The 13,473-nt window shown below is 39.6% G+C and overlaps 1 protein-coding gene across 1 annotated transcript in view; it reads right to left on the bottom strand.

Annotated features, from left to right (window-relative positions):
• Window positions 1–1,350: 1,350 nt before the first annotated feature.
• The window catches only part of HIBADH (3-hydroxyisobutyrate dehydrogenase), a 250,170-nt gene continuing 238,047 nt past the window's right edge, over window positions 1,351–13,473 (bottom strand). The window contains exon 7 of the mRNA XM_059885530.1: window positions 1,351–1,694. Coding sequence (XP_059741513.1) covers window positions 1,454–1,694 — 241 coding nt within the window. The 3' untranslated portion in view covers window positions 1,351–1,453. The remainder of the gene's footprint in view (window positions 1,695–13,473) is intronic.

The following is a 13,473-nucleotide window of genomic DNA, read 5'->3' as shown; positions in this document are numbered from 1 at the left end:
TTAACACCAAGAAAACTTTCATGTCATAAATTCTGCCTCCGTGGTTAGAAAGAACTATATTTCTATTACCATGATGATAAATATTCATGAATGTCTTTTAAAATTTTGTAGGTATTTTAAGTCAATTTCACTTTCTCTGAAGATATACCAAAAGAAGTCTTTGATGTACTGACGTGATTTCTTCCTTATTTCCTTATCCCCTACTCTGGCTTATTTATATTTTATTTTATGTTATACACATACACACACAAATTTTCTTCCACGTATCTGTCCCTTTTTACTGGAATGTTTCAGTGATTTTGTGTTTCTCTTAAGGTCCTTTAGATATTTCCAAATAACCATTTATACTGCATTACATCCTGATCCCCCCGAAACAAGAGAGGGAGAATGAAGAGTGGCACATGGAAATGGACAGACAGTTCACCTAATCCCATTTTCACTTTGAACTACGGTTATTAATAACGTGAATACAGTTAAGCTGAGAGGAAGGTATGGGAGCAGCAGAAAAAGTTAATTGTGTACCAGATAGTGCTGTGTTTATATGTCACAAACTAATTGTTAGTACGTTGAGGGCATGTAAACTGTCCTCCTGACTTCAACTGTGGTGTGAGTGTATGTACAGAAATGTAAGAATTGATAGAGTTACCAGTCACTAAAACCACTGTAAAACTGATCTCTAGAAGTTTTACATCATTTAAATTTTTTTTACTAAGCTCTTCACGTCAATCATACCCTGAAGCAGTTATTTCCACAGGTTAATGATGTGTTATATAAAGAGCAATTTCCTTTTTATTCTTGGTGAATTTGCCTTTTAATTTCATTTAGCAACCATTTTGTCTTACATGATGGAATAGTGTAGATTTAAATGAACTCTCCAAAGATTGATAAAATCGATGTCTGTTCACCAAGCTTTGAACTATACTTCAACCTTATAAATGAAATTTGCTGTTTTCTTTTAAAAGGATCATAAAGAATATTTGATTATTTTGGTAAAGACGGGCTTCCCTTTGTAAAAAAGATGGTATATTATGGAATGACATTTATAACCTAATGTTATTCAGATAAAGTGGGGAAAAAAACCCCAGCAAGACCTCAATGAGGGAAGCAAATCTGGAAAATAAGGAAATCTGAAAAAATATAAGGCAACTATCTTCATCTTGTTTTGTGGGACCTTGTCGTTACCTGCTGGGGAACTCTGGCAAGTCTGTTCAGACACAGGCTGGCAAATGCATTTATTAATCATTTCAGGAAAGATGAAGAATACCTTCAAAGACAACACCCTTTCATTGGCTTCACAGAATCTTTTAAGGTTTTACTGTTATTAACATTAAATAAGAGATGGGCAATAAAGATATTGGAGCAGAGTTTATTATGAGAAAAAGTACACATTAAGAATCGGGCTCCCCCACCACTTAGTTCAGCACTCTGTACACATTCTTCCATTCAGATTTTTTTATTGTTGTTTGCTTAGGGAAAAAAGTCCCTGGTGAAAGAATGTAGGCATGAGTACATTAGCTGCCTCTCCAGTGCTCTGTCTGCTGTGCGGGCCCACATACCCCTCCCAGGTTTGCAGTTGTCTGCTGGTCAGGGTTGTAGGCTGCTGCTGGCTGCAAACCAGTCTTCTCCTTGCAAATAAAGGAGTCATCTGCCAGCACTGTATTTGTTGGGGCTCTTCTGAGCCAATCAGGACTGCCCTGGATGGAGGGGACAAGGAAAAGTTTATAATAGGATCAGTTTTGTTTGCAATTTGTTTCTAATAGATGCCAATAAGCCAGTTAACTAGGCTCCAGTTAATGGACATTTTATTGTTTCTCCCCCTCGTTGTGCACATGACCTCTCCTTAGAAGATCTGCTTTGCCTAAAAACATGGATTTGCTGCCTGGTAGCTGGAGGGCTCTCTCTGCTCTAGAAAACTTGTTCGCCAGCCCTGGGCTGCAGACCAGGCCAAAATACTTTGATCATCCTGTCAGTGGGAAATTTACAGCAACATTCGGGCTTTTGTTCCATGTGTATTTCTCCAAATATAATATCTCCCTCAAGAAATCAATGATAAGCTGTTAAACTAAAGAGCATGGTAACATCCACAGAGCAGTAAATTAATGGTCTTTTGTGGATAGATGGTTACAGATTTCATCATAAAAAATGGATAAAAGATTACATATCACACAGAGCGAAACTTTTAATAACTCAACATGACTTTTCTTAATGGGTTTTATTCATTTTAATCATTATAGTGTCAATGATGATTATAGCCTTATTAGATTGTAGTGATTGAGGGGACTGTTTATGAGATATTGAAAATCTCAGGCTGCTCAGAATAGCCCAGCAGCTTGTGTGGGTTTGATGTGTAACTTTATCTGGAGGAGTAGGGCTTGTCAGGGAGAGTTTCAATTAATACTTTTACTAAATTGCTCCTGTCTTTAGTGACCTAGGTCACAGATGACTTAAGAATTCCACAACATCAGCTTTTCAAAACAGTTGAGCTGCAGCAGTGTAAATCAAAGGAGGTTCGGAGCGAGTGTGTTGTGTTTAAATAAGGTGGGCCAGGAAAGGCCTTGGACAAAAGTGGCCTAAGTCCCTCTGCCTCATTTTGCAGCTAGGAGAGTCCTTATTCTGCCTGATGGTGCCTCCCCAGAAAGCAGGTATCGTAATAACAGGATATAAATTTAGCCACAAGAATCTTGAAGGTTAAATTCTCAGTTTTTCCCTTAATGTCTGGACACATGATTAAAATGAGAGCCAGGACTCTATTAGTGATTAATAAGGTGTTAGTCCAGAGAAATGCCCCAGGACACTGTCATCTTAGGAAAATTATTGTAATAAATGTGTTAATGCTATTTCTTAAAAAAAAACAAACAGAAAGGACCCTACAAATGAATACCTTCAATGGAACCATGGTCGTAATACTATCCAGCTGATATCCTCTTGATTTAGTATTGATTCTCCAGAATGTCTGTTTCTATTACAAACAATTCTGTCACCTAACAATTATTCCAAATGTTCCACTATAATGAAAATCATGTATAAAAGGTCCAGGAGAAGCTGCGTATCATGGTGTCACAGCAGGAGACCTGGTTTGCATTTAGGCTGCCTCCTTTAGCAGCAGTGTTTTGGGGGGAAAGTGAATTGAACTGTCCCAACCTCCATTTTGCTGTCAGTAGAAATTGGAAAAACACCTGTTTTGCTTATGTCTTTCACAAGGTGATTAAGAGAATTAAATAAGCCCACATTTGTGGTTAAGAAAGCCTATGTTTTCAAGTTAATCTTTAGCGCTCCACTAAGATCCGGAGGCCAGATCCCTGGCTTATATACAGGGATCATCATATGTATGTGCTAAGTCACTTCAGTCATGTCCAACTCTTTGTAACTCCATGAACTGTAGCCCACCAGGCTCCTCTGTCCATGGGATTCTCCAGGCAAGAATTCTGGGTGTGTTGCTGCGCCCTCCTCCAGGAGATCTTCCCAACTCAGGGATCAAACCCATGACTCTTATATCTCCTGCATTGGCAGACGGGTTCTTTTCCACTAGCACCACTGGGAAGCCCAATCAGTCACTAAGCCCAGTCAATTCAAATTCCTCACTGTGGTGGTTTGAAAATAGATCCCCAAATTCTTTGACATTTTTCCTATTGAGAGGTGAGTCTATGTCTCTTTCCCTTGAAATTTGACTTCTGTGACTGTTCTGACCAATGGAATGTGAAAGTGTCACCCTGTGACTTCCAAGGCTAATCCATAAAAGGTGGTTCAGCTTCCATCTCACCCCTTGGAACTCATCAGCAAAAGGCCTTCATGTTGTGGGAAAGCCCACACTAGCACATGGGGAGGAACCACATAGGCCCTGAGACAGAAAGCGACAGGGACTCTTGGCCAACTCTCACCTACTTTGCTCCTCTGCTTTTGAGGCTCCAACCACCATCTGACTACAGCTATGATAGGTCCCTGCCTAGCTATACTGCCTGGCAAGCCCTTCCCAAATTCTGACCTTCAGAAAACATGAGAGATGATAAAATCATTGTTGTTGTTTTTAGCCACAAAGTTCTGGGGCAAACTGTTACAACACTAGCTAGACCACTAGTTCAGTTTAGTTCAGTTGCTCAGTCGTGTCCCCCTCTTTGCGACCCCATGGATTGCAGCTTGCTAGGCTTCCCTGTCCATCACCAACTCCCTGAGCTTGCTTAAACTCATGTCCATTGAGTCAGTGATGCCATCCAACCTCCTCTTTTGTCCCATTTTCCTTGTGCCTTCAATCTTTCCCAGCATCAGGGTCTTTTCCAATGAGTTGGTTCTTTGTATGAGGTGGCCAAAATATTGGAGTTTCAGCTTCAGCATCACTCCTTCCAGTGAATATTCAGGACTGATTTCCTTGAGGATTGACTGGTTGGATCTCCTTGCAGTCCAAAGGACTCTCGAGTCTTCTCCAACACCACAGTTCAAAAGCATCAATTCTTAGGCACTCAGCTTTCCTTATGGTCCAACTCTCACATCCATACATGACTACTGGAAAAACCGTAGCTTTGACTAGACAGACCTTTGTTGGCAAAGTAATGTCTCTGCTTTTTAATATGCTGTCTAGGTTGGTCATAGCTTTTCTTCCAAGGAGAAATTTCATGGCTACAGTCACCATCTTCAGGATTTTTGAGCCCTGCAAAAAATAGTCTCCTACTGTTTCCATTCTTTCTCCGTCTATTTGCCATGAAGTGATGGGACCAGCTGCCCTAACCTTAGTTTCTTGAATGTTAATTTTTAAGCCAACTTTTTCACTGTCCTCTTTCACTTTCATCAAGAGGCTCTTTAGTTTTTCTTTGCTTTCTGCCACAAGGGTGGTGTCATCTTCGTATCTGAGGTTATTGATATTTCTCTCAGCAATCTTGATTCCGGCTTGTGCTTCCGATAGCCCAGCATTTCACATGATGTATTCTGCATGTAAGTTAAATAAGCAGGGTGACAATATACAGCCTTGATGTACTCCTTTCCCAATTTGGAACCAGTCTGTTGTTCCATGTCCAGTTCTAACTGTTGCTTCTTGACCTGCATACAGATTTCTCAGGAGGCAGGTCAGGTGGTTTGGTATTCTCATCTCTTTAAGAATTTCCCACACTTTGCTGTGATCCACACAGTCAAAAGCTTTGGCGTAGTTATTAAAATGAAGTAGATGTTTTTCTCGAACTCTCTTGCTTTTTCGATGATCCAATGGATGTTGACAATTTGATCTCTGGCCTCTGCCTTTTTGAAATCCAGCTTGAACATCTGGAAGTTCATGGTTCGTGTATTGCTGAAGCCTGGCTTGGAGAATTTTGAGCATTACTTTGCTAGCATGTGAGATGAGTGCAATTATGCTGTACTTTGAGCATTCTTTGGCATTGCCTTTCTTTGAGATTGGAATGAAAACTGACCTTTTCCAGTCCTGTGGCCACTGCTGAGTTTTCCAAATGTGCTGGCATATTGGGCACAACACTTTAACAGGATCATCATTTAGGATTTGAAATAGTTCAACTGGAATTCTATCACCTCCACTAGCTTTGTTCATAGTGATGCTTCCTAAGGCCCACTTGACTTTGCACTCCAGGATGTCTGGCTCGAGGTGGGTAATCACACCATTGTGGTTATCTGGGTCACGAAGATCTTTTTTGTATAGTTTTTCTGTGTATTCTTGGCATCCCTTCTTAATATCTTCTGCTTGTGTTAGGTCCATACCATTTCTGTCCTTTATTGTGCCCATCTTTGCATGAAATGTTCCCTTGGTAACTCTGATTTTCTTGAAGAGATCTCTAGGCTTTCCCATTCTACTGTTTTCCTCTATTTCTTTGCATTGATCACCAAGGAAAACTTTCTTATCTCTCCTTGCTATTCTTTAGAACTCTACATCCAAATGGGTATATCTTTCCTTTTCTCTTTTGTTTTTAGCTTCTCTTCTTTTCTCAGGTATCTGTAAGGCCTCCTCAGACAACCGTTTTGCCTTTTTTCAGTTCTTTTTCTTGGGGGTGGTTTTGATCACTGCCTCCTGTACATTGTCACAAACCTCCATTCTAGTTCTCCAGGCACTCTATCAGATCTAATCCTTGTAATCTACTTGTCACTTCCACTGTATAATCAGAGGGGATTTGAATTAGGTCAATACCTGAATGGTCTAGTGGTTTTCCCTATTTTCTTCAATTTAAGTCTGAATTTGGCAATAAGGAGTTTATGATATGAGCCACAGTCAGTTCCTGGTCTTAATTTTGCTGACTGTATAGAGCTTTTTCATCTTTGGCTGCAAAGAATATAATCAATCTGATTTTGGTATTGACCATCTTGTAATGTCCATGTGTAGAGTCTTCTCTTGTGTTGTTGGAAGAGGCTATTTGCTATGACCAGTGCATTCTCTTGGCAAAACTCTGTTAGCCTTTGCCCGGCTTCATTTTGTACTCCAAAGCCAAATTTGCCATTACTCCAGATATCTCTTGACTTCCTACTTTTGCATTCCAGTCCCCTATATTGAAGAGGACATCTTTTTTGGGTGTTAGTTCCAGAAGGTCTTCTAGGTCTTAGAACTGTTCAACTTCAGCTTCTTCAGCATTACTGGTTGGAGCATAGACTTGGATTGCTGTGATATTGAATGGTTTGCCATGGAAATGAACAGAGATCATTCTGTCATTTTTGAGATTGTACCCGAGTACTGCATTTCAGACTCTTTTGTTGACTATGAAGGCTACTCCATTTCTTCTAAGGAATTCTTGCCTACAGTAGTAGATGTAATAGTCATCTGAGTTAAATTCGCCCATTCCAGTCCATTTTAGTTCACTGATTTCTAAAATGTCAGTGTTTACTCTTGCCATCTCCTGTTTGACCACTTCCAATTTACCTTGATTCATGGACCTAACATTCCAGGTTCCTATGCAATATTGTTCTTTACAACATCAGACTTTACTTCCATCACCAGTCACATCCACAACTGGATGTTGTTTTTGCTTTAGTTCCATCTCTTCATTCTTTATGGAGTTATTTCTCCACCTATCTCCAGTAGCATATTGCGCACCTACCAACCTGGGAAGCTCATCTTTCAGTGTCCTATCTTTTTGCCTTTTCATACTGTTCGTGGGGTTCTCAAGGCAAGAATAATGAAGTGGTTTGCAATTTCCCTCTCCAGTGGACCACATTTTACCAGAAATGTGGTTAGGGTTAGACCACTAGTTAGCAATGCTAAACAGACCACTTAGCATCCATCTCTTTCTATGACTGCCACACTGTGTCAGACCCTTGTTGCCTTGCCTGGCCAACGGCTGGCACAGAGGAGGACTGATGATCATTTTGGGCTGAAGGAAAGCCAGCTCCATGAGAACAGGCTTTGTGGGCAAGATTAAGATCTTAAATCTATTTAGACCAGAATTTTGTGATAAGAGATTTCTCCCTACATTATGAAACTACAGATCTATGATACAGATATTAATAAATCCAGCAACTAGCACAAGACACATGCCTCCGTCAGAAATGAACAATAAAGAGAATAGGTTTTTTTTTTAATGAGTATTATCAAATCCTACAAGAATGATATGTTTAGAGTTGGTTCAGATACCCCCACCAGTTTACTCTTTTTCTTATCTTATCAGTTGAAACCAGACCAGTTACTCGAGGTTTTCTCCCCAAAGGGCAAAACAAAGATTGTTTTACAGTTTTCTTTTCATGCCAGCTAGTATTCCCCAGTTTCCATTGGCGACATTAAGGTTTTAACTTCTGTTAATCCTTAGACAACACTAAAATGATTCAGAGATTCTGATTTACACAGTCAGTGAGAAACAGCCTTCCAATTCTTATTGCCTTTTATGTGTTCCATTTTTCAATTTTATCTATTGGAATGTAAAATTTCAGCTCTCTTATAAATTGCCTACTAATGTTTAATTCCTTATATCATTGTATTGTTACCAGATAACCACAATTGCTACGTGGAACAATACAGAAGATGCATTAACTATCAATAGACAAAGACTCAAATAGATAGCAAAAGTAATATACATGAAAAATAGACTGTCAAGCAATGTCAGCCTCAATGAGCATGAATTTACAGTCGTGTACAGCAGCCACAACGGCTCTCACTGTTGATTCATCCTCTGATTACTCTGTTTGCACTGTAGACAGAATGGTCTAAATGAAGACCAAGATAATAAGCGAACTATCTATCATCTCTTTTATTTTTATTCCAAGCTAGAATTGGCAGAGAAAGAACAGTAAATGGAGATTCCTGCTGGTTCTGTGTCATATAGGACTCTTTTAAAAACACCGAAGGCTCCGTGAATTATTTAACACAGAATAGAAAGTAGGACTTTGTAATTTTACCGAAGCTTTATGTCAAATTCCTTACCCACACCCCAACCACCATAATATCAGGGTACAGGTTTTTGTTGCTGTTGTTTAGCAACTATCAGTACAAGAATGTTTGCTTTCAGTAGATGGTAGACTGGCCAAGTTAGGAATTAATGAAAGAGTCAAAAATGGAAATAAATATTGTAGGTACAGGCTGAGAACTCAGAAGAATATTTTCAGTTACTCAGAGAATTTCTCATTTTAGGCCCTCTTTAAGTAATTTTACAACCTTGACAGTCCCACAGACTTGTCAGGTCTTGGAAGTTCCACAGAATCTTAAACTCACCATAGTTATGAGAAAACTTGCGATTATATTTTTTCTTAACCATTCTACAATACAACAAAACTAACCCCATCCTTTTCACTTTGACTTTCTTTCTTGCCTTAATGGCATTATAATTTTCCCACTTACTGGTACTCCTAACCTTACTGCCTGCTCCATTGTCTACTTACAATATTCAATCACTGCTGAAAGAGACATTTTCCATGAAGCAGATGAAGCTTTAGTTCAGGGCTTCTCTTGTGCACAGGTCTCTGGCAGCAGCCCAACAATGTGTTTTTGTAAAAGCATATGTTTTTTGTAAAATTGAGGAAAGTAAGATATTTCAGCTGACGTTCTTTGCACTGTGCCCTCTCCTCAGCCACACTTGCCCTCTTGTCAGGTGCCAAGTTGGAGACTGGGCAAGAGGGTTGTCAAATTGAGCTTGGGGATTCATTCATTTGGGTTTAATGGGACATGTTTATGTGTTCTGGAGGCGCTTCTATTTATATTTAGTTAGTGCAAGTTGTCCCAAAATAAGGAATGCCTTCCAGTATATTCCTACTGCCCAGTGTGCTGAATCATTGATCTTATAACATAAAGAAGCCAGGCCAGAAGTGCATCATGCTGTGCGGGTGGGAGGAAAACACAGCGTGAATGTGCGGAACGTTCAGTTGCCTGGCATGTAAAGTTGTAAGCCAAGGAGTCACTTCTCATCAACACCTGGTCAATGTAATAGTTCTCTCCTATCAAGAATGTACTCTAAAATGTAGTGTATGCAATTATGAATCCACCGTACATTTTCTTTTCTTTTGTAAGGAGAACACACCAACAGCCTCTTGATGAAGGTGAGAGTGAAAAAGGTGGCTTAAAACTCAGCATTCAAAAAACTAAGATCATGGCATCTGTCCCATCACTTCATGGGAAATAGATGGGGAAACAATGGAAACAGTGACAGATTATATTTTCCTGGGCTCCAAAATCACTGCAGATGGTGAATGTAGCCATGAAATTAAAAGACGCTTGCTCCCTGAAAGGAAAGCTATGACAAACCTAGACAGCATATTTTTAAAAAGCAGAGACATTACTTTGCCAACAAAGGTCCGTCTAGTCAAAGCTATGGTTTTTCCAGTAGTCATGTATGGATGTGAGCTGCTGCTGCTGCTAAGTCACTTCAGTTGTGTCCGACTCTGTGCGACCCCATAGACGGCAGCACACCAGGCTCCCCCGTCCTTGGGATTTTCCAGGCTAGAACACTGGAGTGGGTTGCCATTTCCTTCTCCAGTGCATGAAAGTGAAAACTGAAAGTGAAGTCGCTCAGTCGTGTCCGACTCTTAGTAACCCCATGGACTGCAGCCCACCAAGCTCCTCCGTCCATGGGATTTTCCAGGCAAGAGTACTGGAGTAGGGTGCCATCGTCTTCTCTGATGGATGTGAGAGTTGGACCATAAAGAAGGCTGAGAACTGAGGAATTGATACTTTTGAATTGTAGTGCTGGAGAAGACTATTGAGAGTCTCTTGGACAGCAAGGAATTCAAACCAGTCAATCCTTAAGGAAATCAGTCCTGAATATTCATTAGAAGGACTGATACTGAAGCTGAAGTTACAGTACTTTGGCCACCTGATATGAAGAGCCAACTCATTGGAAAAGACGCTGATTCTGGGAAAGACTGAGGGCAGGAGGAGGAGAGGGCAAAAGAAGATGAGATGGTTGGTTGGCATCACTGACACAGAGGACATGAATTGGAGCAAACTCCGGGAGATGGTGAAGGCAGGGGAGCCTGGCGCGCTGCAGTCCATGGGGTTGCAAAAAATAGGACACAACTTAGTGACTGAACAACAGCAATATGAATAATGAAAAATAGAGTTCATCAGCCTATGTTTGTATGGCACAAACTGATAGCAGGTCTGTAAATATTAGGTTCATCTTTAACAATTTACACATAAAGGAAACTTACTAGAAATGTTTTGCAACTTTAAACAAGCCCAAAAATTTACATGACAGCACTAATAATGAGTTATGAGCCAAAAAATTTTAAAACTAACATTAATAGAAAACAAATTGTGATCACCCATGCTAAAAGAGAGACTGAGGTTTCTTCCTAGTCTTTCCATAGGAAATTGTATTATAAGATATTGGCCATATGAAGATGCAATCCAGTGTACAGCCAAAAATGTACAAAGATAGGAATTCTAGAGGTTTGTCAGGCAGTTCATTTTTAAAAATATGCTTTTTTGTGACACTAGTGGTGTTTGTCAGGTTTCTCGATTTTGTTATTTGTTATGATCTTTTTCTCATTCTAAATAAATGTTCACACTTATGGTTTAGTTGCTAAGTTATGTCCAGCTCTGTGCCACTCCATGGACTGTAGCCTGCCAGGGTCCTCTGTCCATGAGATTTTCCAGGCAAGAATATTGGAGTGCATTTCTATTTTCTTCTCCAGGGGATCTTCCCCACTAAGGGATCGAACCTGGGTCTCCTGCATTGCAGGCAGATTCTTTACCAGCTAAGGTACCAGGGAAGCCCAGTTATTAGCCCAACAATTAGTATTACTATAACTTTTATACTTAACACTTTATTGTTTTTCTTTATAAAAGAATCATATAAGATTCTTGATTATATGAACTTCATACCCATCAAACCTGGCTTCATCCTGACCCAGCCCTATGGGTTCCTCCTCCATGGTGTTTCTTTCTTTCTTTTTTTAAATTATTTATTTGGCTGCGTTGGGTGTTAGTTATAGCACAGGGGTCTTTGTTGCTTTATACAGATCTTTCATTGCAGCTCATGGATTTTCTAGTTGTGGCACACAGGCTCAGTAGTTATGGCACATGGGCCTATTTGCTTCATGGCATGTGGGATCCTAGTTCCCCGACCAGTGACTGAACCCAGGTCCCCTTTACTGGAAGCACAGAGTCTTAACCATTGGACCTGGATCACCAGAAAAGTCCCTCTCCACGGTGTTTCTTGACTCTGTGCCATCTTTTCATTTGTCACAGACATCACCTTACTTCAGACACCACTTTTTCTTGTGTTATAATCCAGCAGAGGAAGTACTTACAGTGACTCTCTTAGCATCTTCTATTCCTTACTCTTATCCATACTGCTTTCTCATATCAGATTACTCTTATTAATAACAACGATAAGTACAATTTGTGCAGTACTTGTTAGGTATCAGGTACTTTATATATATTGCCTTTAATTCCCACAATCACCCTAATAAGTAGGTATGACTACCATTACAGAGATGAGAAAATTGGGTCTCAAAATGCTTAAGGCACTTGCCCAAGACCAAAAAGGTACCACAGGACAGAGGCGAGATTCAAACCCAGTTCCCCCAATTGTCTGCCAAGAGCATACAGCCTCCCTCTTTTCTAAATGTTTATCTTCCCTCACTGTTTGCAGAAATAAACCTTAACCTTTAGCTCTTCCCAGTAAGATGCTGGCCTCGCCTTCCAGGCAGGTGGATCACCTTTCCTGTTTACATGCCCCCAAGTCAGCCAAATGGGATCCTTGATGGTGCCCAGGTATAGCACACCTTTTCCTTGGCACTGAACTATGGTAACCCCTTCTCAACTTTCTGGAGCCCTTGAATGCAAGCTTCCATGCCATCTCCAGCCTCCCAAATGGGTGTGATAGCTCCTCTTTAGGTCACAAAGAATCTTGGTTTTGCTGTTAGAGATTATATCACATTGTACTTCTTTTGATGTGTAGGAGGAATATGGGCAGCATCTGTACATTGTTGCAATCATTTCATTTTAGTTTACTTAGTTCACTTAATGCCATAGACACTTTCCGTATTTTTCCTCACCGTCAGTCATTTCCATTTTGAATGGCTACTTTTTTACTTGATGTGAGTTATTTAAATATTACTCTATATGTAGACCTTTTTGTTTCAGTTTTTATTTGTGTTTTTACTGTTGTTGCTGTTTGTTAAAGTCAGCATTGGAAAGAACACCATTGGAAAGTAGATTTCTTTCCTCTATGGCATTATTTCCCTGGGATAAAACTCTAGACATGGTCTTATAGGATCAAAGAGAATGGCCATTTTATGACCCTCGTGGCCCTGTTGCTTCTCAAAGGTTTGCATAGTTAACGTTGTGATTGGTAGTACAAGACTGTACTAGTTTCACCTTACAGCATTGGGCAGTATTTAACTTTCTGTTTTTGCCATGAGCAGGTTGTTCCCTTTGATTTTTTTTTTTTTTTTTTTTGAGATTGAGTGTCTTGAAATTGGGATCAGAGAAAGGAGGGAAACCAATGAATTATGTGAATAAAATTTCTTTAAAATTTAGAAATTTTAAGATGAATGGTGGGAGGAGAAAAAGTTTGTGAATAATTTGAGCCAAATTACAGAAATAATTTGACCCACAAATATATCAAAGTTTTCAAAACTACATGATTGTTACCTGATAACCAGGCTCAGTTGGCTGATTGGTTGGCTATTTACAGATGCAAATATTATGACTATGCCAGATGTGTAATTGGACAGCCACTGCCAATTAAAGGAGGCAGCAAATTGAAGGGGTCTGGGAGATAATTGATTCTCCAGATTAGTAACCCAATTGGTCAAAATTATAATACCTGTTGAAGTTGTTTTAAATTATGCTCTAATAGTAATTAGAGGCTTTGCCTCATGTTCTATGAAATATTTTCTCTTTCCCAATGAAGTATTAAGGGACTGGTAATTTAGGCGAATAAATGATGATTACCTGATCAAAGTCATTAAATTAATATAAAATGTAATGGTAGTAAATTCTCCAATAAAAGAAAATGGTTTTAATATCTCTATAGGGAGGTAGCCAAAAATACATTCTGCAAATATTTGGATATATTTTTCATAAGGTCCAGCTGCCCATTCCATTTTGCAGGTTTT

The sequence above is a fragment of the Bos taurus genome, chromosome 4 (genome assembly GCF_002263795.3).
Source record: "Bos taurus isolate L1 Dominette 01449 registration number 42190680 breed Hereford chromosome 4, ARS-UCD2.0, whole genome shotgun sequence".
Lineage (NCBI taxonomy): Eukaryota > Metazoa > Chordata > Mammalia > Artiodactyla > Bovidae > Bos > Bos taurus.
The sequence above is the reverse complement of the archived record's forward strand: the minus strand, read 5'-3'. Positions and strand labels throughout refer to the sequence as shown.